We start from the raw sequence: 26,740 nt of genomic DNA, 5'->3' as shown, positions 1-26,740 counted from the left end.
TCATCAGACAATGCCCACTCAAGCATACAGATGCTCCTGTTTGCACCCCCAGAAGGCAGAGGAATTTAAAGACATCACACAGTTTTTAAAAATAGATATACTGTTAGTATATGCAATCACTACTCTGCTTCCAACATGATTGAATTGTCATGAAGGACAAAACAGTATTAGACTATGACAAAGTCAGTTCTGTCCCCTTTTCCGTGCAGAGTCTATATTTCTGTCTTCCTAATCCAGTGAGCCGTTCACATGCACTTAAATCGCATGCAACATAAAAAAGTGACTAACCCAGTTTTAAAGCACTCCTCACCTTTCCTTCCTTCTCTTTGGAAATCCACATGGCACCATTCCCCATCGTTGACCTTCTTGTTGCTGGCCTTGAGCTTTGTTTTTCCGGAGCCCATATCAATCAGCAGGTACAAATACCCCTCCAGAAGCTCCATGGCAAAGTAATCAGTCTTCAGCTCCCTACCAGGCTTCTGCTCTTTAGGCCCCTGAGGCCGTCCGTGGCTGAATAACAGAAGGCCGCTGGGCTCTGTGGTCCGGAAGTCAAAAGAGATAGAGCCCGTCTTCTTGGTGTTCCACTTTGGCAGAGAGATGTAGGACTCGGGGGTCTCAAAAGTTACAGGATCCAGGGCTGCTACATCCTCACAGCGGAACACCAGGTCACCATTCAGGGTGATTTTCGGGTCACGCTCGATGGCCAGCCGTGACAGCTCCAGCTTAAAGTCGTTGTTCTTGTACACCACCTAAAAGAAAAGCAAATGGTTGAAAGGTTATGATTGTGCATTTGGAGTCAGACTATGATTTAAAAACATGTGACTCAAAAAACAAAATGCAGTTTCAACAGCATAGTCTGTGTTGTCATGGCTGTTAATACTGAGAGCCAGCAAATGCATTTTAATTGCTTCAGGTAGTTTCAAGTATTAGTTATAGTCGCTGCCGGGGAATCTCAACAGCACGGGGAAATGACTTAAAACTTGAATAAGTACATGACTTTTTCATGAACTGCAGTGTGGAACAAGTATTAGCGGAAAAGAAGCTGCTTTAGTATCTCCTGCACATGACCCGGTAACAACAATTTTAGGTCAGAGAAAAGGTTTTGCTAAGGGAAACAGGAAGAGCCAAGAAGCGAGATGAAAGCAGGCCGAATGCCGATGTCTGCTAGTACTGAGGTGTGGACCCACAACTTAAAGAGTGTATTGTACTCTCATCACTGGTGTTTAAACTCCTGAACTCTGGTTCATTCCATAAACCATACAAATGTTTCTTCTTGTACAAAACCATTCCTCACAAATGGAGTAAATATGCATAATAAATTGAAAAAATTAAAAAGGCTCCAGGGGATATCCAGAAACAGAAAAAAAGCGAACGTTGCCTACAGCTCCAATGCAAATGTCTCCAATGGTCTTTGATGAAATACAGCTCTATTGTTTGAGCTCAGAGTGTGCCCCCGTGTATGCATTCATAATGGATTAATTGCTGAAGGCAAAGCAAATTGTTCTTGTCTTTTATAGTTTTAGTTTTCTTTTTATTTGTTGAACACTCTGTACACAGCTTTGTGAGAGGCCTTCCTCAAGGTAATACTGTGAATCAGCAGAGCTCTCTCCATTTGTGCGCTGTTCGCACTCTCTGTTTACCACACTGCTCACAATAAAACAGAGAAAAAATAAGCTGGTCTTCATTTCAATCCCTGATTTCTGCTGCTGTCTAAGCTGAAAGGTTAAGGAGATTGTTCCGGTTCGGTTTGATTCCGCCAGCAGATGTTCTCATTTGAATTGTCAGAGAGTATAAAAACAGAAAGAGCTACCTGCTCTTTGTGTTTGGAGTACAATTCTTGTTCTCATGAAAGGATGGAATGAAAGTCATCACCTTCTATTCATATCTACTACTTCCCACACTGGAAAAGGGTGAAATTTCAATTGCACAGAGGTCAGAGTGAAAATGAAGGTAGAAAACTTTTTACTATGCTTCAGAATTAAGTTTCTCATTTATAAAACACGTTTCATTTCTTCAATCATGTAAAAAAACAAACAAACATATATGACAAGTTGAAGTGAAGATCTTATACTTAAGAAAAACTGAAACCTTGAAAATATTCACTAGTTATGTAAGTGTATTCTAGTTTGGGAAGCATAGATGTCAGGGTCCTGGGACTGGGCGACCCAGGATCTCTGAGCAGTTATGAATTATATTATTATTATCATTATTATATGTATTTTGGTGTTGCTTCCCTTCTCTGTGCTTGTGTGTGTATATATGTGTGTGTGGCTGAGCACCCGTTTATAGGCGGCGTCAGGCCTGGAGGGTGTGGTCCTGCAAGGGGACTGGCCACACCCGAAGCCACACACCTGCTGCTGATCAGGCCTCGTCGGGGGAGCTACTTAAGAGAGTCTTGGAGCTCCCACCGACGCGGGATCATTGCATGAGACGCCACGTTAGTCACCCTGTCTAAGCTAAGTCTGAAAGTATATGCCTGCCGATCTGAGTGTCCTGACAGCTGCCGTTATTGTTTCCCGCAGGAAGAGCGTGGAGGGCACGGAGAGCAGCGAGCACCGGGGGGTGCTGACACGGGAGCAGAGAGCACACGGACTATTCACGGGAGACACGACACGGGAGTCTGGGAAAATACGGGGAGTTATTGTTACGTTGTTTTTCACCTTGTAAATAAACACTGCCTATACATAGAGCACCGCGCCTGGGTCCTCCTTCCCCACTCCTTCCACGGTGTGCCATGCCGCACCGTGACAATAGACATACGACCCTGTCCTAAACTTCTATAGCCAAACATCTATAACATCTGTAGCCATATCTCATTTATAGCAGCAGAAGACACAATTTCTTGGAAGAGACCAAGTTTAAGTTATATCAAGGACTTGCTTGGGTATTTTAGGTGCTAATTGTACATGCACAACCAAATCATGGGTGCTCCACTTCAACTGTGCTGGAACAAGATAGAAATAGTGAGACTAAATAAGAAAAGGGAGAAATGTATTGGATTTGTATGATTTTATGTTTTAATTGTAAATACACGATTTATGGGTGTGTTTGGATCATATTTTTAAATATATAAAGTATAATATATGAATGTTTACATGCTTTAATTGTTTTCTTTGGGAAAATGTGGAAGCACCCCTGGCGGGTTATGAGCAAGGTGTGGCTCAATAGCAACAGGATATGAAGGACTGCCAATTACCTGATTTGTGTGCGTTCTGTTTGCATGTGCTGAACAAATAAATACTGTTGGGAGTCATCATAAAGTTAAATTTAAGTTTAAATCTGGTCCCTTTTTTCATTAATCATCCCAAAGTCATTTAAAGTTGGGGTACACAACAGTACCGTAACTTGATTAAAAAATATAACTGGTGCAAAAGGGAACTACACTCCTGCATTGCCTCTGGGCCCTGAGTCTATCCTGCAACAGTAGATGTGCCTTTTCAGACCAGATCAGAAAAGTATAAACAAATCCGGAGATGTCCAGGAAGAAAACAAACCAGCATTGCCCTGGTGGTATCTTCACAAAATATGTGCATTATTGACTGTAAGCCATTCTAAAAAGTACAAAATTTTCTGTTTTCTGACTATGTAGCATTACTTAAAAAAAAAAACAACAACAACAAAAATACAATATCTAGGAAACTGGGGAGAGTTAGTACAGTTTTGGCTGCTATAAGAAGACTTGATGAAGATTGCACCAGTCTGGGTGAGCAGACTTCACACAGTTTCCATGCAGAGGACCAAGATCTTTGAAAGAAGTGGATCATTAACAGGAAATACTTTGTTCCCAGCAAAAACAGCATGAAAGGTTTTGGTTAAGGGTACTTCACTTACCCAGTAGAGTTATTCAGCTGTCTAGCCAAGCATGATGCAATGCTTAGCTAGTTAATGTTAGATGCTGTGTAACCTGACTTAGATTAGATGGGTTTGATGGATTTTACCAAACTGCAGCTTAACCTAACTAATATGATGTACATAATATTGTATTTCATTTCTTGTTTTTCACAGAATTTTTACCCAAGCTTCTAACTTACTGAGCAGAATTATTAATGCTGAATTATTTTGTGTGTATTGTGTCACATTTTGGTTTTTATTTGCATTGGCCTGTTTTTGCATTTGCTTGTGTGTATAATTTGCCTTCTGTGATGTGGTTCATGATTTTTTTGGCTGCCTAATTTGTCCAGACCGCTGCTGTCATTCCTCATTGTCTTTCATGGTATCTCTTTCAAACGCCCTCCAATCTAACCTATTTTTTTTCTTGCACACGGGCACACTATCTCATCCACTCACTCTTCCTTTCTGTCAAATGCTACACCTACACACCGGCACTGAATGCTCAACAAGAACACAGATATGCTGGGTTATTCTTAAACTTAAGCCTCCTTTGGTTATCTTCAACATTAACCACGCTGCCACATGTACTGTACACCTCATAATGTCACCATTAGCACAGATTAGTACTGGTAATTAGGTATGATAATACTAAAATTGGCAGCAAATAAGGCGTAAACTCCTCTTGCTTAAGGTGTTAGAAAAAGAGAGAGATAGGTGCAAGAGAGGAAAAGCAGCATAAAAAATAAAAGCTTTATTTTTTTTGATTTATTTACAGGTTTTCTCTTGGTTTTGCGTTCAGCTCTGTATCCAAAAAAGGAAAAACTGTCATTACCATCATTGCAGAGACTGCTTGAAGAATTTCCTTTGTCTTGATCATTCAATTGTTGTTTGACTTTGCCTGTTTACTCATTTCCTGTTTTATTTTGTAGTCATTTGTCGCCTATGTTTTGCATGTAGCTTTATTTCCCTTGTGTCGTTATCCTAATTAGTTTCAACCTGGGCCTTGTTCCACAGCTGTGTCTAATTCCCTGATTAGCCCTCAGTGCATTTGTGTATGTATATATAGCCCCATTTTCCTTTTGTTTGAGTGTGTGTTAATCTACAGTTCTGCGTTCCTGTCAGTGAGTGTGAAGTGTGGCTATTTTTTTCTTTGTTTATGGAGTTTGGTGTTCCACCAAATAAAAGGTTGTTTTTTAGTTTATTTTTGTGTCCGTGAGTCCTTTGTTTGCATCATTCCTGCCAAACCTCTTGACAAACCAAGTGCTGTGCTTGTTATAAAGAATCACACAACATGTTTGAAAAGACAAGATGAGGCAAGAAATCCAGCCATAAACATCTTGTAGCTGATGACTTTCAGCTTAGAGACTCCAATGACTGATTTTCAATAACAGACAGGTCTGCAACACTGTTGACTGGCTACTTTAAAGATGAACATATATTTTAAACACTCAGAGTGTTGAAGGGTAATTTTCAGGTAATTTTCATCACTTTTTCTTGAGTATTAACTTTACAGCTACTTGATCCAGATAGACTATTATGTGCTCAAACTTACATAGAATTTAGTGTGTCCCTTAGAGGGTTCTTTTTATAGGTTTTCAGAGTCAATAACAACAGTAAGGGTGGCCAGATTTCTACTATATTTGTGGTTTTCTCCTTTCTTGTTTCCTGGAATTTTAGTCAAAATTTTTGAATATGATTCCTTGAACATAGCACTGATGCCATAAAATATATTTCCAATTTTATATGGCAAAGAGGGTAACAGTCACTAATGATGTGCTTTTAAAAAGTATACAAATGTATCCATTTGTTTGGAGCCAACAAATAACCTGGCTAGGCAGAGGCAGGACACTACAAGCATAACCACAAATTACTGCAAGCTTTCAACGTGTACATGACATCAAAACCTTTGTAGGGTTAGGATGGGTGTTACTAGTTAGAACAACGATGAATGTAGGCATTTATCTTGGTGGCAGATCAGCTACTACTTACAGTAGTGATTCAGCAAAAGCAGAATTGTTTTGAACTGCCAGTTCAGGTGGCTGGTACTGAATGGCAAACATGTTTAGCATGCCTGACTAGGTTCAGATGCTCTGTAAACTCGTCCTTATCATACTAGCACCTGTGTGAAAATCAATTTTATTTTCATTTGTTGGAAACACTCCTTGTTAGTTTTGGTGAAATTATCTATTAATTGAGAGATAAGCCATCTTTTCAGCCAGTTATGTCTACAACTCAGTCTTTGGTAAAGGGGTAGATTAGCTAGAGGGAACACAATGTCGTAAAATGCTAAAGACGGTAGAAGAGAGTGGTGTTAAGCAGTATGGAAAACAGGAGAAGATGGTGGCGAAAGACAAATGAGAGGGTAACAGAAGGACAGAGGGCTACATGGGAGCACTAAAGCGTGTAAAGCATACCATCACTCACAGTTAAGCCAATGCCTTATAGCACATGTGTCAAACCCAAGGCCTGCGGGCCACATCTGGCACGGCGGACATTTATATCCGGCCCGCGAGATCATTTTATATAGATTTATTATTATTGTTATGCATGGCCCGGCGATATGAGGCGCTAATAACACACAAACTACAGATCCCAAAATGCAGCACTGCAGCCTCCTTGACGAACGCTAGGCTAGCTGGGAACATCCCCACGTCAATCAAGTCAAACTTCTGTTATTGCGAAGCTAGCCCCTCACAATGGCGAAGAGAAAAGTTGATTCTGAAAAAAGAGCCTTTCAGCACCGGTGGGAGACTGAATATATGTTTACAAACATTGCCGGTAAACCCGTGTGTCTTATTAGTGGAGCTAATGTGGCTGTAATTAAGGAATTTAATTTAAGGCGACAAATAGGCTGAAAAACCTAAATGTCGAGCAGAAACTACAGAAAGTAGAAGAGCTAAAGAAGAATCTAACATTTCAGCAGACTTTTTTCTCCAGAGCAAAATCACAAAGTGAAGCTGTTGTGAAAGCAAGTTTTATTGTAGCAGAGGAGACAGCCAAATCAGCCCGGCCATTTACCGAGGGAGAGTTTCTGAAGAACTGCATGATGAAGGTGTGCAACGTCTTGTGTCCAGACAAAACGCAGATTTTGGCAAATGAGAGCCTGAGCAGAAACGTATGTCAAAGTGTAACCGACATGAAACTGCCCTGGGACAAACTTGTTGGACTTACAACAGATGGAGCGCTGGTGTTGTGCGGTGAAAAAAGTGGACTAGTCGGCAGGATGTGAGTAAAGATGCAGGAGAACTGTACCAGTGAGTCAACAGCATGCTGCATCATACACCAGGAAACGCCGTGTGGTAAAGTCCTAAAAATGGAGCATGTAATGATCACCGTGACGCAAACCGTAAATTTTATCCGAACTAAAGGTTTAAATCACCGTCAATTTCAGTCTTTTATGTGGGAAATAGATTCAGAGTTTGCCGACGTGCCATCACTCAGACTGAGTTGGGGAAAAATTCTCAATAGGGTTTTTGAGCTCAGCAAGGAAATCTGTCAGTTCATGGACATGGCATGTATGATGCGGTGAAGGCATTTCAAGTTAAGCTGTCACAAATGTTCAGTGCAACTTGCCTCACTTTCCCTGTTGCCAAGTAATGTTGAACCAAGTCAGCGCAACAGTGTTCCCAGATGCGCACTTTGCTGATAAACTGAGCGCACTGAGTTCGCACGGCGCTTTGGTGACTTTGAGCCACAAAATGAGAATTTTGAGCTGCTTCACAACCCATTTACAGTTGAGGTGGAAACTGCACCTGTGCAGATTCAGATGGAGCTGCATTCTAATGGGACACTCAAGGGAAAGTACGACACTGAATGGCCCGCACAGTTTATTAGTTCCATTCCTGAAGCAATGCCCCAGCTCCAGATCGAACCTTGTGTATGTTTTATTTTATTTTCTCTGGGGTATTTGACAGCATGTTCATATTTCTGACTTGCAAAATTTTGACAGGATATATTTTTATGGAGAGAAAAATATTTAAAGTTAAAGTTTATTTTTTTAAGTTTATTTATTCTGGAATTATATTCCTGTCCGTATTCACATTTATGTTTAAAAAACATTGTTTTAGTGTGTTCAATAAATGTTTATCTTGTTTGGCCCGTGACCTAAAGTGTGCTTTGAGGTTTGGCCCCCTGTGCAATTGAGTTTGACACCCCTGCCTTATAGAGTCTGCAGTCAGACAGGGTCAGGTGTCTTTACAACTGCTTGTGCTCACGTTGCATCCTTATTCCTACCATCTGTCTTTCGCTCACTACTTACTGAAAACTCACTGCTATCAAAAGTTTTAAAAAATGCATTGTTCTTACACAAATTAAAACTGTTCCCCTTTATTTTTGATCATCACGTCAGACTTTAAAATTCACTGACTTGTGTGGCAGTGATTTGTTCTTTCTTATTCTAGCAGTGCAGCTAATGCAGGGCCAAAGCCTCCCACAGGGGTCCCTCCATTGATTTGTTTTGTTATTGAGAAACTCTTCAAATTCAAAACCCTGCAGGTCTGGAGAACAAATATTTGTTACTTTCTTCAGATACTTGGTGTTGTGGATATTTGATGAAACTATACACCGCACGGTTTGAATATGTTGGTTGATACACCATCCACTAATCACTTCTGTACCGATATCAATTAAATGGTACCTTAAAGACTTTATGTATTTATAAACTTTCGTCTCTTTCACTGTTTATTAGTTTATGAAGCATTCTGAAGTACCAGACGTTACACTAATGGCTTCTGCCTAAATAAAGAAACAAAAAAAACTGAAAAGTGCCAGTGAATATTGACTTGTGGCAGGCAGGACATGAGTTAGGGTGACGGGTGACTTTAAAAGATTCTTTTGTGGAACAAAGGTGAAGCTAAGAGGAAGCTACAGGTGAAGACATGAAGCATCAATATGAAGTTGGAAGGACAGGAAGAGAGAGCGTAAAAGAAAGTGAGGGCAAGGAGGAGAGCAAGCGCATTCATCCAGCACATGGAATCAGTCGAAGAAATCAATTTTTAATTTGGCCATCAGGATGGCAAAGCCATTGGTGTACCAACGGAGCTACAGTGCTACACTTAATTACACAAAGCTGCCCCTGAGAAAGGGAAGATGGGAGGCAGAAAGAAAGAGATGGAGAGAAACTATGAGAGAGGCAGGAAGAGTGACAAAGATGAGCACATGAGGAGAGGGTGGTGTGAAACGAGCGATAGCAAGGTCACTGTCTGCGAGAGACACAGGGTGGTGGAGGTTGCAGTGGGGAGACAGATGGTGACATATACAGAAGAGAAGAGAGGAATCTGTGGAAACAAGACTTGGGGGCTGAGGAGCAGAGAGACCTGATTTCACACCCCACCTCTCTGATTAGGAGCCTAAGGAAACACACATCACCCTGTGTATGATCATAGCATGTGGGTGACTTTGAACACATGGAGGCGCACATACACAGAGAGCAAATAAAAACTTCACAGGGCTTCAGTGTCTCTTTTGATGCCTTTTTACTCTTCTTCTGCTGCACTGTTCCTTTGGATTTCTACTGCCTGGAGGGTGCTGGCCGAGCGTATCAAAGGCATTTGACCACGGTGGCAGCGGGAAAGCCTTGCCCTGGAACATAACACGACTGATAATCCGAGATGTGCCACAGAACAAGCACTGCCTAACCCCCAACCACTCACTTTCTTTTTCTTTAGCTGCTACAGCTTTACCTGGTGCTCTCAGCTGCTCTTATTGCAGCTTTTCTCAATAGCTTTCTAGGTGTGGTTACTTTTCTGGCTCAGTTTAGTCTTGAAAGCTTGACCTCAGCTGGAAATTACAAACCGTAAGGCTGCTAGAAAAACAACCTAAGGTTACGTCCACACGTACCCGGGTATTTTTGAAAACGCAGATTTTTCTATGCGTTTGCACCTTTCGTCCACACGTAAACGTCGTTTTCGGTCACTGAAAACGGAGATTTCTAAAAACGCCTGCCACGGTGGATAATTTCGAAAACTCTGTTTTTGCATTTACGTGTGGACAAGAAAAACAGAGAAAACGCAGAAAACGCAGCGTCAAAGGTGTGCGCCTTTTTTGACGTCACACTGTGCGCCACGTTATTGTTTCGGTGAAATGAATTTCTACAATACTGTTACTGTTAATTGTACTCCCTGCAGTGTTTAAATGCTTACATATACACACAGTTACTGTCCCTCCACACATACGACTCTGTTCTGCTTCTATGCCCCAGCTTTGTTTACCATTTCCCACCGAGGCTTCTAGACTTCTGATTGGCCAACATTTCTACACGGTTAGGAATATATCGCCACCTGTTGCTTTGGCATGTTCCTAGCAGCGTTTTCCTTCATTTCTGCGTTTACGTGTGGACGGGATTATTTTTTTAAAACGAAAACGGAAAATCTCCGTTTTCAAAAATAGTACGTGTGGACGTAGCCTAAGCTTAAGCTTCTGGTAAGTTCACGTCTGGGTCATGTATCTTTCTGGCCTGTCACCAAACAGATGTTCAGCTATTGAGTCTGAAATGTATTACTTTAAGTCATAATTCTAAGAGTAGAGCAAACTACACTTAAATGATTTGCTTTTCTTTCTCTCACTGGGGAAAGTTTCATTCTATCTCCAGTTTTACACTGGAGATTCAATGTAGCTTGGGGCTACAGGCAAGAAGTCCAAAAGTAAATACATAAAAAACTAACACAAGCCCCCAGATGCAAACATAGCAAGTGTACTGTGGAGTCAGATATCCAAATATCCAAAGAGTTCACGAAAGAAGGAAAGTTATTTTCTTGCTGTGCTTAACCAAACACAAACATATTACTTTAAAAAACAAAGGTGAACATGAATACCAATATCTGATGGCTACACCACTTCCCACCTGTCTGGAACTTGCTCCCTTTTCTTTGTACAATCATCTCATCATCTCTTTGTATCTCATCTCTGTCAAAAACCTTCTAGTTATCATTAAATTACCCCCCTTACGTTGTTTTCATTGTGCAGTCCAGTCAAACAGAAATACTTTTTTTGTTGCTGTCACACCTTCTCTCCCTTAGCTTTAAACAGGAGATTACACAAATTAAATGATCAAGTCTTAAAACATCTGCTCTTACTTTTCATTTCTAAAAGTTTGGTCACACTGGCTCCTTAATATCAATTTCTTTTGTTACTACTAGCTCTTACCACTATCTTTTTTAAACATTTAGACAATTTGCCTTTCTTGTGCTTTGTGTGTACACTGACTGTAAATCCAGCCTTGTCTTGATGAGACAGAGGACTGTTAAATGCCTAGGGAAGTTTAAGACCCGCAAGGGATTCTTCTGATAGCAACCCAGATAATGAAAGTGTAATTCTACAGGGATAATTAAGTTAGAGATAGGGTGATTACTGTGCGATCCATTAAAAGCGATGGCAAAAGTAATTACTTATTCAATCAGCATGGTTTTATGAGGGAATGCGATGGCACCATGTTGCGTTGCATCTATACAAGTCATTACATTTACAAGGGCATAGCACTTTGAGCTGTGATTGGTTCTCTTGACAGCTTGTTCAGCCATGAATTAAGACCTTGGTGAAAATAAAAGTAATTTTTATCAAAGTTGAGTTGAAATAAAAATTTTAAAAGGCAACTGTCCTCTATATAGCCATCCACAAATATGAGTGGACGTGCTACAAATTGTGATCTGTCTGTGTGTTCTGCGGTGTGGTTAGAAAGAGAGAGGCTTCAAAGGGATTCAGGAAGCTGTATGTCTGACACCTCCTACTCTCACATATGGGAGTTATAACTGCCCAGACGGATGATTCTCCAGAGAAAGTGTCAGTCAACACAAATGTGCTTCTGTAAATATGTGTGATGATACCATGCAGCAAACTGTGTCATTTGTTCTCGCTTTGTCTAAAACAATAAAAAATGCTTCTAATTCCATACTGTGGTTTGTGAGCCACCACTCATTTCATTACATTTTGCTTCCGAGGAGCCAGACTTTGTAAGACTTGAAAAATAGTTCTTCAGGCTTTTTGAAGGTTTTTCACAGTTTTTCTTTGGACATTGGCTACTATTTTCAGTCCAGTCATTTTACCTAATCAAACTGGAGAAATACAAGACAAAAGAAGAACTGGCAAGTTTAAAAAACTATCAATAGCAGACGAACAGTGTCTGAACGTCATGTCCAAAGCTTCATCAGAAATGGTCCTACGGAAAGCGTGACCAACCTGTTCTGAAGGAAGGGAGACAAGGAGAAAATGCTCAAGTACAGATGAACTGGCCTGAAAATTATTAGCAACAGGTCATTTTAAATTTTGGTTCAAATCACTATGAATATGCACAACGGAAGTGAAGAAGGATGTACAAAAGTGTACAACAGATCTCTGCAGCCATCTGCAAAACAGATGGTGGTTCTGTCATGGTTTATTTTTACATTATACATTTCAGTCAATGGTGTGGGAGATCTCTCACAGCAAAGTACTGTTTGCCAAGCAATACTATCTGGAAAGTACCTGATACATAGAGTACAGCCCTTTGACCATTGATCATTGTCGAAATTTAGCAATGATTACACAATGGACTGGCCTTCCTAGTCACCAGAACTCAACATTATTCTGTCAAGACGTCACACATAATCTTGACAGTGGAACAAAAGGTAGCCAACACCCAAAGAAGACCTTGGAAAGAAAAGCATCTGGACTTTCCTTGAAGACGTTTCACCTCTCATCCGAGAAGCTTCTTCATTTCTAAGAGCAATTGGTGGAGAGTCACAGATTTTATGGGAATGTCCCCAAGAGGGTCACGGACCACATAATGATCCTCTACCTAATCTGGGACTCTCCACCAGTTGCTCTTAGAACTGAAGAAACTTTTTGGGTGAGAGGTGAAACAGCCTCAAGGAAACTCACCTACCTCGTACCAACCTCGTACCCTACTTCGTCAAAGAAAAATGCAAATTTCAGTTGGTTTGTTCATAAGAGTTTAAATATTAAGCACTTTACACTTACGTCTTTCAGGCAGCCCATGAAGTTGTTGCTGACTGGAGATCCAGGCAGGTCTGCAGTGTTTGGACTACCTCCAATGTAGAAGAAGTCATCAGAGCCCAACATAGTGTAATCTTCCTGGGTGTAACCAGTGGTGGTCAAAATACCATCAACTGAGATGGTCACCTGGCAAAAGCATGTCCCAAAAGAGACAGAAAGGAACAGATAGAAATAGAAATATAGAGCAGGAATAGACAGAAAAAAGAAAATAATAAGAAAGGAGGGAAATTAAGAGAAATGGGAGGAAAAACAAGGAAGAAATTGGATTAAACACAGACGCTTGATTGGGTTGTACCTTAAATTGTATCGCTCAGTTGGTGGTTTTTTGGTGTTGGTCAGACTGAGGGCTTTCACTTTAGAGTGCAGTTGCTAAAGGTAAACCAATGGAACGACAGTGTGCCAAATGTCTCATCACTACCAGTGGTAGAATAACTAACCTGGTTTAGCAAACTCAGTGCAAAGGCCATAATCTACAGCCTCAAGAATTAACATTTCAGTCATGAACACTAAAAACAGCTATCTAAACCACACACTATGAATTTAAAGTTACATAAGTACAAGAACTTGACCTTTAAACAAGCACCATGTTTAAAATGCCAACTGGGCTTTCCCTGAGATTGGCATAGCTACGTTGTAACACTTCATTCACAGAGCTACCAGTAAAAATGACTTCCCTTTTTAATATTTAATTGCCTCCAGTTTCATATTTTGTACAAGGCCATACATTCTTTGCTGAATTTTGATTGGTGACAGAAGCACCAGGTGGAACCCAGAATCAAACACACGGCTGCAAGCTAATGGTGTGAGATAATGTGCGAACCGAAGTGTAGAAATGATGCCTCCCATTTTTTTGACATCTCCAGGGATCTACTAAGTTTTGTATTTTTTTAATGAGATCTATTATACTCAAATCATTTTAAAGTTTTTTTTAATACTGATTCCCTCTTCTACTGTTTTGCTATTAATAGAACATCATTAAAAGAAATACAACAGCATGTGTGGGAACCACTCCTACAGTGTAAGACTAGTCCTTAAAACATGAGGTGAGAAAGCTCTTTTCATGTTACACCTGACCTTATCCCATCTTTACAAATAATACCTGAAGAGTAAATGAAAAGAAGAAATCATATATATATATATATATATATATATATATATATATACTAGTCTGAAACGTGAAAGCATCTCTCCTCCACAAGTTTTCAAGGAGTCATCACAAAAACCCTTGTATTTTTACATTATACTTATTACAATGAAGCAAATTGTAGTTGTTTATGAAAAATACTCAAATCTATCATTTACTTAATTGTATTTCATCACGACTGGATTTAGTATTGGTACGACAGCGATGATCATATACAAACACCCTGCCAGATCCTGATGTTTGATTCGGGAGAGACTTTTGCAGTTAGTGACCAATTTATGGTCTAATTATCCTAAAAGAGCTGGCCTGGGCGAAAGCGAAGCACTCCAGTCTCTGATTCAACATCTGTTATTCTGCATAAACGTACAAATGCAGCACTGCTGGGAGCCACACGCACAACCATCTGGCTTTCATTACCTTTGCATACTTCAAAGTGCCGGTAGCACTACATTTCATCATTTCATCAAGGTCCAGCTTTACATTTGGGTCAGTTAATTGTCAAGTAAGATCTAGAAATGGTGCTTTCCTTTAGCATGTCCTTTAAAATATATTCAAAAGTAGTGAATTCAGTTAGCAAAAACATCAGTTATCCTCTATGAAAACATCAACTATGCCTAAATTTATTTTAAGATACAGGTCCACAACTATAGCTGTGGCAACTGTAACCAAAAAGAAACCTTAGCAACTGCACTCCAAAGATTTTATCTCCCCAGCTGAGTTCTTATCTTCTGTTTTCCTTGACATTTTTCTTTTTTTCCCGTACTTCCCTTTGTAAGAGGGCAACTCATTTTTATGTCTGCTGTTGCTACTTGGTGAGAAAGATGAATCACATTGGCCAGATGTATCTGGCATGATGAATCTGCAGTTCACAGTGCTGGTATGTTGGGGTCATCTTTGGAGATCTTGGATAGGGATTTCAACAGGAACACTTCATTTGCCCAAAGTGACAAGCGAGACCTTACTGGCTATAGAGAAGAAATGGGTGGGAGGGGAATTGTTACTATAGGCAATGTCAAACATGTTCCTACTACTGTGGTTGAACTATATAGCCATGGTATTACCGTTTCTTCAAAAAAGTAGATTGGAAATGTCATAGGGTAGAGAAATATCCCGTAAACCTTTTAAAATAAAGGGGTTGGCAAACGTGCTGAAAAACACCAATATTGGCTATGGCTAAGCTAGGCCCATGGAAGTTTTGGGATAATATTGGGATTGTTGATGGCACATCTCAGTGAATCAGCGCACTTACTCGGATAGTGGGAAAACATCAGTGACTAGCTGCCAGACACCTATAGAGTTCCCAGCAATGTGTAAGTTCTTTCTCTTCCCCTCACTTTCATCCCAGATTGTACTCCTTAATATGTTAAAAGCTTTAAACACATGTGATTTATTCAATAAACTGTCTGAAGCAATCCTGTTATATTAGTGATTTATTGTTTGATCATAGGTTTAACTTATACAGCATTAAAAGCCCCGTGTAGACAATGTGTCGAAATACTAAAATAAGCACATTAAAGGTTGTCTGAAAAAAAACAAACGTTTTCTTTGAGGTAACTTTGTTATAATTCATAAGAGTTAGTGTTTCAACCAGGATACACACTCATTCCTTTGACAAAATTGCAAGCCCTTGCATCACTGGCCACACAGGAAGGAAGGAAGGAAGGAAGGAAGGAAGGAAGGAAGGAAGGAAGGGCTTGATGGTATCAGAGGTTGCAAGTTGAAATATGCCGCATGCGTTCCCATTTTAATTAATGTGCTATAAATGTATTTAGACTTTTCTTTGAATAAACGCCAAGTAAAATATTCCCATTCTATGAACAGTCTCTGGTTGCTTTTTCTCTCTGAGAGTTGTTTTTGAATTCAAATTAGAATGAAAAAATGTAAATTTGGACTTTTGACTAAACAAAGTGTGCAACACTTATAAGCATAAGTACTGATCAACTTAAAAAAGTAAACTAGACTCTGTGGATTGATCAGTCTATTTTTTAGACAAGCAGCTCCTTGTGCATTCAAAGTAACTGACCAACTTTTAATTGCAATAGTGCAATTAAAATTTGTCTTTATATGCAACGTTCTCATCAATTTCAAAATTATGCTGTTGTTGGCAGCATAATGTTATTTCTTCTCCTGGGGAAAAAATAGCATCCTGGGTGCACACAGCATATGGCCTGAATATTATTTGGTGTAATTGTGTGATCACAGTTTCTTTCTTGAAACAAAGCTTAATGTGAAAATTCTAGGAAGGAAGGATGACAAATATAAAACTGCATCAGATTAATTCGCACATTTCTAGCATTCTTCGCTGTTCTTTATTGTGTGAACGTCATTCTTCCGGCCTTTCTCGTGTGCCTCCAACAAGCAGCACATACAGCACATAATACACAGACTTAACTCAAGCCCCAGCTGCAGCCTTTATTGGATTCTCGGTTTTACCCAGCTGCTCGCCAGATACCTGTTTAGCCCTGTACATACAGAAAACTAAGAAGACCTTGCTAAACTCTGCTGACCTGATTGCCCCAGGTATAAAAGACACAATGAAGATGTTTAAAGCTGAATACACTATGAAGAGATTGGCACAGCTCTAGGGTTCAAATCATAAGAAGCAATCTATTTCACCCACTCGCATGCTGCTGAACTTGATTCTTTTAAGCTATTAACCTCTGCTTTCAGCCACTCTCTCATGTCTACTTGTTCCTGATAAATCAGCATCTACCAACAGACTAGTTTTTGTTTTTTGTTTTTTTTAAATTGGACTTTAAATGTAGTCTATTCCAAACCAGATGTGGCTTCTATGGACATTTTGAGCATAATTCTATGCTACAGTCACAATAGGGAAAACAGTATTTGGAAACTGTGGCACAATCAAAAGTATTGCCACTATGTCCAATAAACTTCCAACTTGGATGACTTTGAAATGGTTCAAAGCTGGGGACCAGAAATGCAGCCACGGTCAGCTGTCTACAAAGTGACTTTGATCAAGATGACCATAACATGGCAATTAGACGGAATCAGTCTGCTATCAGTTTGTGATTGAATAGGGCCAAGTCACCAATCTTTTGCCATGTGCATACACAGAAATTCACATTAACTACTTACATTTAAAGAAAATAAGAAACAATGATTCAATACTCACCCACAGAATAAAAATGAAAGTGAAAAAGAACATTAGAACGTGCCTAGACGATACTGGTTACGTACACATGGAAGTCGTACGGTTTCCATATAAGAAAAATAAATTTTCGCTTTGTATCAGTCGCCCACGATTGCTTCATGTTCTACCTAAAATTCAACAACAGCCATTATTTTGACCATCCAATCTTCATAAGGCCCATTTGTCAGAGATTTCTTTCCTTTCAGTACCATCACTCCTTTAATACACTTATCCATGCAGGGGAACATGTTTACATAGAAATGTGTCACTTACCCTTGTTGGAACAACATCTGATTACTGTCACAGGTCTTTTAAAAAAAGGAACAATGTGTTATCTTTAGTAGTTGAAACAATATATTACACAGAAACGAATGCATTCCCACCCATGCGATGGGTTTCCATAGGTGTCTGGCAGCGAGTCAAAAGTCCTAACTGGTCGCAAGTGGAGAGAGCCCTATTTTTGAACTTCAATGTGGAGTTTTGACATGTAAACCCTGAGGTGACGAACTAACCTGTGTTAGTAAAGGCATGGGGGGAAGGTTGGGAAGCTTGGGGCGAGTGCCATTTGCGCAAGAGAGAGGGGTTTTAAACTATGCGCCGAAACGAGTTAAAAGGGTTGGAGGGTGAACAAAATCGGTTAGTATTTTTGTAAGTAAGGGGAAGTCAGACACAAAAATGGTTGTTAGTACAGTTACAACAAAGGTTTTATCCAAACAGTAGATTAGTAACAATTTAGTCATAGTGAAAAAAGTATGTGAGGATTCTTTAAAAGTCCTCTGCAATTTGATTGCTCAAACCAGATCCACATTTGGACTGAATGTGTTGTTTCAAGTGACAAGGGTTTGTTTGATTAAGAAGAAACAAAATGAATCCATACAAGCTAACAGGGTGACACACAAGCCATGCACTTAAATAAAAAAGATGACCGGAAGGATGGGCTTGGAGGAAGAATTCATTGAGACACAACACAAAAAGGTCAACTATTAAAAGAAATGTATAAAATAAACCATCTGGCAAAATGCAGCAAAATGGGCGAATTTAATCGCAGGGCATCACGACACCAGACAAATGGGAAAAGGAAAAGCAAGAGAGCTTTTAGTGTTCGGGGTTTTAGACAAGAAGGCAACATAAAAAAATGCATCAACACACGTGTACAACAAACTGACACGTGCTGGGATACAGCAGCATTTACACCCTATAAGAATGCTGATGTGAACACTTCTAGCCAATAGAATCATGCAGACATGGTGCAGGAATACAGCCACTGGATACTCAGTTTGGAGGTGGAAGTTGGAGAAAATGGGACCGGAGTAAACAATCACAGATGGAATCCACGTACATGAGAGGGTTTTTTAAAGAATAGGAAAAACTGAGATGGGAGAGAAGATGTTCAAATTCTGGTCAAAGATAGCAGGAAATAGCTTTTCACCACTGTCCACGTCCTTCATGATATTGGACACAGAAAAAACACAAAAACATCTGCTTGTGATTGCAGTTCTCATTATGCCTCTGCTACAATTTCACTACAGCTTTTCTGATGCGAGTTGAAAATTGCTTTATCACTTTTGTCAAATTTGAGCCAAGACTCAGTGAGTCACTACCAGATACAGTGGCTTTCTGCACATGACACTTTTCTTTTCCAACTCATGGGATTTGATGGATTGGCCAGATTTATTCCTTGGGGCATCAATTCTTTATTCACCAGAAAATGAAAATCTGTCTCCCCTCGTTATTTTTCCCTTTTTTTTGTTTTAGCAAGATAACGTGTGAGGTCATTATTCATTTTAGTAAGTTAATTTTGAAGTTAAAATTATATAAGAAATAAAACAAAGTATAATAAAATAAAATAAATAAAAACAATAAGGAGAATGTGGCTAACATGTCTTATGGCCATATTGATTTTAGTAGGACAACTGATATATGTATGTATATACGTTAGCCGTGATATATACATATACATATATACTCAATGCAATCTTTGTATCAAAAAACAACAACAACAAAAAGAAGATCGAAGAGGATAGGAGTCTTTTCATGCAAGGGGTGAGGGCAGTAAAGTATAAGAAATATAAGTTAGTGTTAGTGTTAATGAGGGGTCGATCGTACACAGATTTTCCCAGTCACTTCCCTTTATGTCTGCATCGATGGGCAGACAGTTTCCTTCATTGATTGGGCAAGTCCAGTGAAAGCAAGTAAGGCTGGCTCTAGCTACACCCTGATGGCAGCATTACTGTTATGTACTAAGGCCTAATAGGAGTTAGTAAAATAAGATCTCAGTAAGGCTTTTGTCAGTCCGTCTTTGTTTACGTATTTTTAAATATAAAGGTCTACGAGTTATTTTGCCAAACTTTCCCCACTTTGCTGGTTATTCAGTGTAAAACTGTCTGATCACCCCTGCACCTGTGTTCAGGGAACTAACTGTCCATGAAAACCTTTTATTACGTGCGCACATCGTCGTGTAAGAGAGGAAGACTGTTCAGGTACAAGACTGAGAACAGCCCCAGGTTGATCATAAATCAGCCTAAGGCCACTAATGGGATCAAGCCCTCATTTGAAGCCTTCTTTACAGTGAGGGCTTTGACCGATAAATCAAGAGCTGTAAATAATCTTCATGACTCTATAAACCATAAGACGGCAAACCTAGATTACAGGGCACTCAATAACATGCCAAACGAGTCTAACTGAAATACCATAGCAAAACAGTGTCTTTAGTGGCATTTCTCTCACACTTTTTAAAATATTGGGAGAAAAATGATATAAAAAACAGAAAGTGAAAAATGTATTTTTACTTCCTTTCACTGGAATGGCCAGAGTAGGCTGCTTGAAAAGTCTGCTGTGTACGTTCACTTCAAGGGTTCTTCTTAAAAAAATACAAAATAAATTTAAAAAAGGGAATAGGGATTAACAAAATATAGTTTCTCATCAAAATTTCAGAATGCTAAATTGAGAAAATATCTTGCGTAATGATTCTTTATTTCTTCATACGGATAGTGTTTAAAAAGAAGAACAAATGAAAAGACAAAGAAAATAAACAACAACCAAAAAAATAAAAAATAAAAACTGATATAATTCCCTATATCTTTTCTTTTGAGCAGACCTCATTGGATGAAAACATTAAGTCTTAACAGGAAAGGGAAACTGGATGGCAATAAAAAGCGGTTAACATATATAAATACAGAGAGAGGGCTAAAATAAAAACAGAAAGGTGGAGTTTTTCCAGCTACCTTGGAATTGATGGAGGATTGTAGTTTCAGTAAAGCAAACAGAATAGAAAGAGGTAACGGAAAACCCAGGGCAAACCAAAGTGTAAGACAATTAGAATGATATCTACCATATAATGCAGTTTGTTTACCATAGCGTGTCCAATGCCTGCGTGCTTCAGGAGAAAACAGGGGGAGGAGAAAGAAAAAAATGACAAACCTTAAAAAAACTCAAAACATACCTAAGCCCCGAAAAAAGTGGGAAAGAGAAAAAAAAACGAATCGCCTTTGATAAAATCAGGCAATTTGATTGTAAAAAGAATAGTGAAAAAGAAAATATTATTTTTTATATAGCTGTAGTAGAACATCCAAATAAAGAAATAAAGAAAGCAACTGTAAGCAACTATTTCGTTTTTAAGGGTCATTTTCAAAATAAAATTCATTAAAAAATAAAAGGTATAAAAGGATAACAGTACATTTGTTAGTATGTAAGTCGCAAGTTAATTAGAGAAAACAACAGATGGTTTACATTCCGTGAATGACACAGTGTTAGTTGTTGAAATCATAAAAGGTAAGGGAAAAGAAAATTCACCCACGAAAGTAATCAAATTGGAAGAATTCTGAACCATGTTAGTAAGAGAGACAAGAGTTAGCAAATCAACTTCCACAGAGGGGATTTGGGCAGTTTTGATGGGGAGGTTTATTTTGAAAGCGGGAGGGAATGAGGGAAAAGTACATCAGTATTAGTATTCACTCTGGCAGACTAATCTGTTCAGTGGGCTTTCTGTTGGTAGGGTGTCGTTTTTGATGACTTGAAAAGGTGCAATTATCTATTATAAGCAAAATTCCCACAAGTAGTCATTTAGGACTGCTGTGATGTATGCAGGGGAAGACAAAAAAGAAATTACTCCATTGTAAAATAAAAAAAAATATTCAATTATGGGAAAAAAATACAGTATAAGCATTTAGGAAAATGGAATTAATTCAGGATATACTTAAAAGAGTGAGAAAGGCTGAAGGATAGAGAGGAAGAGAAAGAAGGACAGAAAGGTTCGCTGTGGTTCTGGTGTCTGCAACAACCTAAAAAAGATAGATGTTCGTTTAGTCATTTGAATCATTTCCACTGTAAAGAGGAAAGCTCGCAGTCCCTAAAAAATGAAATAGTGAGCATGGAATGACGCGTTAGTCCTTTCTGTACATTCAGTGTCCTTCTGTCTTTAAATGTCACGTCATTGATCTTATGAAAATTTTGCATTATTTGAGGCTTTAATTTCATGTTGTACATTAACAGAAAATTCAGTTTCTCACACCGTGCATAAAGCATTAAGACTCAACCATGCAAGTGGAGCATTAACACTTCAAAAAGGTAAATGGTGTTCTGGAATTTTTCCTCCGAACAGAGTGGACATATTGCATATTGATTTTAACATTTTAACTACTGTGAAGGATCGCAGCTGACACACACACTGGTAAAAGGAGTTTCTCTCCTTAAATCCCAGTTAGGTCATCAGATTTTACACAGAGTAATTAACTTGCCAGAAGCAAAATGTCAAATTAAAAGAACTATATATTAAAAAAAAGCTCCAAGTAATGCTGACGAGAAATTAAAAATAATGGAAATTTCAACCATCGTTTGTATGTGAGCCTTGTATCATCTACAGCAGTGCTGTAGATGATACAAGTGTGTCTGTGTGTGGGATAGATTACTGTGTATTCATGCTATCTGTGTGGGAGCTGAATGTAAGTGGTGACCATGACGAAGGTCTTTCCCATGAGGGTAACTGGCCAAACTGAAGCTTCAAGCACACCCACTCTTTGATCTGGGGTCACAATAAAGTGCTGTCACCAGTCACCCACTGTGTCTAATGACTTCTCTTAATCCATTAATTAGGCAAAGGAATATTCAGTGGTGGGTGTAAATTTGCATATAAGCACCACAATGAACTCTCTGAACACTGTCACTGAACTTACTAAACATTATAGATATGATAGGAGGCTTTAAAAAAATGGACCTGACAGAGGTTTATTTACTTGGTGACAACGACTTAAGCTTTCAAAACAGATGACCTGTGATGCAGCAAGAGAAAAGGAATTAGAACTTATTAAATGCAAAAGATAGCATTTGCCAGCTTTAAATCCCTCCCATGTACTTGATGTTTGAATGCTTAACTTATCTGTTGGAACTATCAGTTCTTCGACAGCCCTGGAATGGTTGTGAAAAGTCTGTCCTTCACAAAAATCAGATGACCTTGAAAATAATAGAAAACGGTTAAATATAGGTGGTGGAATGCTTTATGAAGAGTAGTTTTCCTGAGTAGGTCTAGGTAAAGGTTTTAAAGGGACATGTATAATAAAATTCACTTCATTATTTTGTTTGCTTTTTTTTAACATACATAAAACACTATCCACATATGTTTTTACCCCCTTGTCAGGGCGAACGTCAGCAGGGCAGCAGCTTAAAGGGAGATGCCCAGACCTTCCTCTCTCCAGCAATCACGTCTAGCTCTTCCACTAGGATGATGAGGTATTTACAAGCCATCTGAGATACATAATCTCTCTAACATATCCTGGGTTTACCCTGAGGTTTCCTCCTGCTAACCCAGGAGGCTTTTAGGAAGCATCGTAGGTACACATTTAGCCCATTTTAACTGGACCCTACTAATATGAGAGCACTTGTTCAAAAAAAAAAAAACATGTTAAAAGTTTAATTAACATTTAAAGTTTAATCAATTCAAAGTGAAAAAATACAAGTCTGAAATGCATTCAAAGTAAGAAAAGTAAAAGGAAGCTTTTTCAGCTTGTCAGATATTTTTGTCCAGAGCTAACTGAACGTGCGACATTAACATAATTATAAAGTAATATTAGTACACGGGAGTAAAACTGTTTTGTAGTTGTGGTTCCGTTTTCTTCACTACTCAACGATCATTTTTTTCTTAAGCGCTCTAGTAGGTTTTCTTTGTGTGCCTGTGCTGCTCTGAGCTTTACTAGTTAAACAAAAAACATACTTGGCAAGCTAACCTGCCCAGTGTTTTCATGCAGCCTTTGAATAACACATGTTAGCTTTACATTTCCAGTTTATCAGATGCCACGGAGCAGCCCTTAGCTGTTAAAATAATCTTTCTTTTCCTCTTCTGCCCCATTTTTCCAACATCTTAATCCTGAGTAGAGTTATCTCGTACTGTTTTCTCTCCCTGGGAAATACATCATGTTTAGCTAGCAGACACACTGTGTAACAAACTGCACATATTATTTCTGTGTTTGTTAAAACCTGTTGAGCTGAGAGAAACACTGCAATTGAAATTGCCATACTATGTTCCCCGCTTTATGCTCGCTCCTTTTCATTAGCGCTAGCTAGATGCTGAAATACAAGGACCTCAACTTGTAGACAAAACACAATTTTAACAGCTGAGTATAGGTCTGTAAATGATGCATACACTAAATTAGATATTTTTTGCCTCTCTTCTTTTCTTTTTTGCATACGAAAATGTTTTTTTCCTAAGGGCAGGAATGTAAATCTACCATAATGTAAAAAATTATTTGCCCACTTCCTGATTTCTTTTCTTCTTGCATATTCGTCACACTTTGTTACACGAGGGGGAAAAACCTACCTGCCATATGCGAAAAAGTATTGTCCTCTAAACTGATTACCTGGTCGTGCCGTCCCTGCCAACAAGAACTGGAGTAAATTTGTCTCACTCTTCTTTGCAGAATTGCTTTAAATCAGGCACATTGGAGGGGTTTTAATCCAGATTTAATCAGACTAGGCTTCTTCAAGACTTGGTCACCAGTTTTCTGGTAGGTAGCATAATTCATGGTTCCACAAATCAAAGCAGGTTGCCCAGGTTCTGAAGCAGCAAAGCAGCCCCCCACCATCACACTACCACCACCACATCTTTGTGTTACTGTACCAGTAAAATGACAACTTTATCTTCACTCAGCTCTCTCTTCACCACAATAGACCCTTACAACATCCACATCACTGCAAGTGCTGCAACACCATCTGTCACTCTCACACTCCAGTCTTCCACCACCGTGAACGAAACCATGACAACAACAATGTGGCTGCAAACCACCGCTGTACGATACATAGGTCACTGCCAGTGCAAGACAGGCTCTCCACCTTTCTCTTCTTTTCCCTGTAGATCATCAACTGTGTTAAGGTTTGAAGGTGATGGTGAATTCAAAACCAGTATGAACAGCCCAGTCTCGTGAACAGATCTGTATGCGCAGGCTTTTCCTCTTGAATCTTAAAAGGGTGGTAGGTAAAACTTTAATACTGGGACAATCAGAAACTGTGGAAACAAATGGGAAAAAAAATCTATATTTTAGAACTGCAACGTCCTTTTTGACACTCTCTATATACATATAAATTAAGAACAAGGAAATGACATGTGAACTTTTTTTTCAAAAAAATGTAGAAATAACATTTTTATCCACATTAACTTATTTCCTTGCAGTCATCTGCATGTGGTCCCATTCCTTGCTCCTCCCTATCACTCACAGTAGCAGTTCACAGACTTATACTCAATGCCATTAAAAGTCACAGTTAGGAACAGAACTAACACAATGGGTGTAAATGAATTGTACATTGAACATATGTGTGGTTTTCTGGGCTAAAAATTAAAACATAAATTGTGATATTTGTGACAAAAATGGTTTATAATATGCCCACTTTAGGCCAACATGGTCAACCCATGCTCAGTCATGGATTATAGATTATGACTGAGGTGGTCTGATAAAGCTTAGCATGCTACTACAACCTTTCGGGGGTTTTTTTGCTTTGGTTTACTCAACCATTGAGCAAAAGAAAGTCTACACCGGGATTTAGAGTGGTGATATGATTTAAAAATAATAATAAATGGAAAGCACAAAATTAATACACTACCAGACTAGAAGTCAAGCGTGAAAGTCGATGTGTAGAGGCAAAACCATTGTATAGACTTTTTACAGCAGGCTTGACAACCTTAAGTACTGCTAAACTAGCGTTCCACAGTCAAGATCAATCGTGCAGAAAATTAAACTTTTGTTCTACTTTTGCTCTCATGTGGCAGACAGAATGGTATGGAAACCAGTTGGTTTTTAGGTTCTCTGTCTTGATTTTCCCACTTTGTTGCGCGTTGAGACATTTTAGAAATGTTTGCAACACTGCTATACGAGAAGGCTGTCGGTGCTAGTGGCAGTGGTGATGATAGCGTTACAGAAATACCTGAGCTGTTGGGATTGCCAAATATTAAAGTCGACAAGGGATTTTGGAAAACTATAATGCAAGACTATATAATGCAAATTTGACTCTCTTACAGTGTATTTCCTCATCTACCCATCCTATTAAACTTTCAAACCCAGCATGCCTGGAGCTCCTGCTGTGACAGTCCATTGCCCTCTCTGTAATTGACCCATCTGGGAAAACAAAGACTGTGAATGCTGATATGTGCTGATGGAGCATAAATCTCCCACTCATGTAAACAACCACAGGCCCAGACAAACAACTTTGTGTTGCATCTGTCTCAAAGGGCCCCCGAATTGACGAATCATGTACTAAATCTGATACCGAAGTACGAAAGGTCTAGAAATGAGCTTGTGTTAATATAAACATGGTACCTACTGTCTGTGCTTTGTAGCGGTGTACTTTACAGGTGAAACAGTCGACATGTCTCTGTCACTGTGTGGAGAAAACCAACAGGATGCCAGCCAGAGTTAGCTGAGATGCAAAATGATGCTTTGTTGGTTGCTGATCTTTTACACACTCATCATGCTGGCCACTACTGAACTGTGGCCACCAGCGAATAAGCTGAATAAATATTTAATGACAAAGCTCTGCAAATGATCAATGGATAGCGCCGTGGAGCCAAGATTCCCAGGCCAGATAGATTTATCACTGTAACTGAGAAAGTTCTAAGACTGATGACCGTTCTCGCACAAATTTCCAATTCAAGCCTTTCAAAATACTGAATAACAATAATATTGCAATGGTCGAAATAGGTGCTGTTTGTCTTAGAATTTGAAGCCTGAATTAGTGGCTAGTGACACATGGATTTTTTTTGGGGGGGTGCAGCCATGACTGTGCGCATGCATTTATATACACCTTTGTGCCCAGTTGGCTGTTTGTGCGCGTGTGGTGTATCGGGCTGTCGTCACTAACACAGACACTGCAGGTGACCCTGTCATACGGCGTGCAGCTGGGCTTCGATACAAAATAGCTCTTTCAGGTACATTTGGTTCTGCATTCATTCCAATCATGTGGCATTCAGTCAAGTCTCCATCTCTCCAAGTCTGGCTCCAAGTAATGGAAACTGGCAGACAGGCTTCAGGTGCAAATATAAATGTCACTCCAATTACAGCAGAGAGAAGTCTGCAAACAAACAGCAGGAGGGTGTGTGCTTCTGCATAGCTATGTGGGTGTAGGAAAGTATAAGTGCGTGAAAATTG

General features: G+C 39.3%; 1 protein-coding gene across 9 annotated transcripts in view; it reads right to left on the bottom strand.

The window, feature by feature from the left end:
* Positions 1-26,740, bottom strand: part of nrxn2b (neurexin 2b) — a 719,424-nt gene that overhangs the window by 363,423 nt on the left and 329,261 nt on the right. For 6 of the 9 annotated variants that reach the window (XM_004567086.2, XM_004567090.2, XM_004567089.2 and 3 more), the window contains 3 exons: positions 20,467-20,490; positions 12,784-12,945; positions 311-749 (listed from right to left, as the gene is read on the bottom strand). In XM_004567086.2, the coding sequence (XP_004567143.1) occupies positions 311-749; positions 12,784-12,945; positions 20,467-20,490 (625 nt within the window). The remainder of the gene's footprint in view (positions 1-310; positions 750-12,783; positions 12,946-20,466; positions 20,491-26,740) is intronic. The other 3 variants (XM_004567087.2, XM_076881964.1, XM_076881963.1) reach the window with 1 other exon arrangement.

This window comes from Maylandia zebra, linkage group LG3 (genome assembly GCF_041146795.1).
Source record: "Maylandia zebra isolate NMK-2024a linkage group LG3, Mzebra_GT3a, whole genome shotgun sequence".
Lineage (NCBI taxonomy): Eukaryota > Metazoa > Chordata > Actinopteri > Cichliformes > Cichlidae > Maylandia > Maylandia zebra.
Note: the sequence above shows the minus strand (reverse complement) of the source record. Positions and strands in the feature narration are given on the sequence as shown.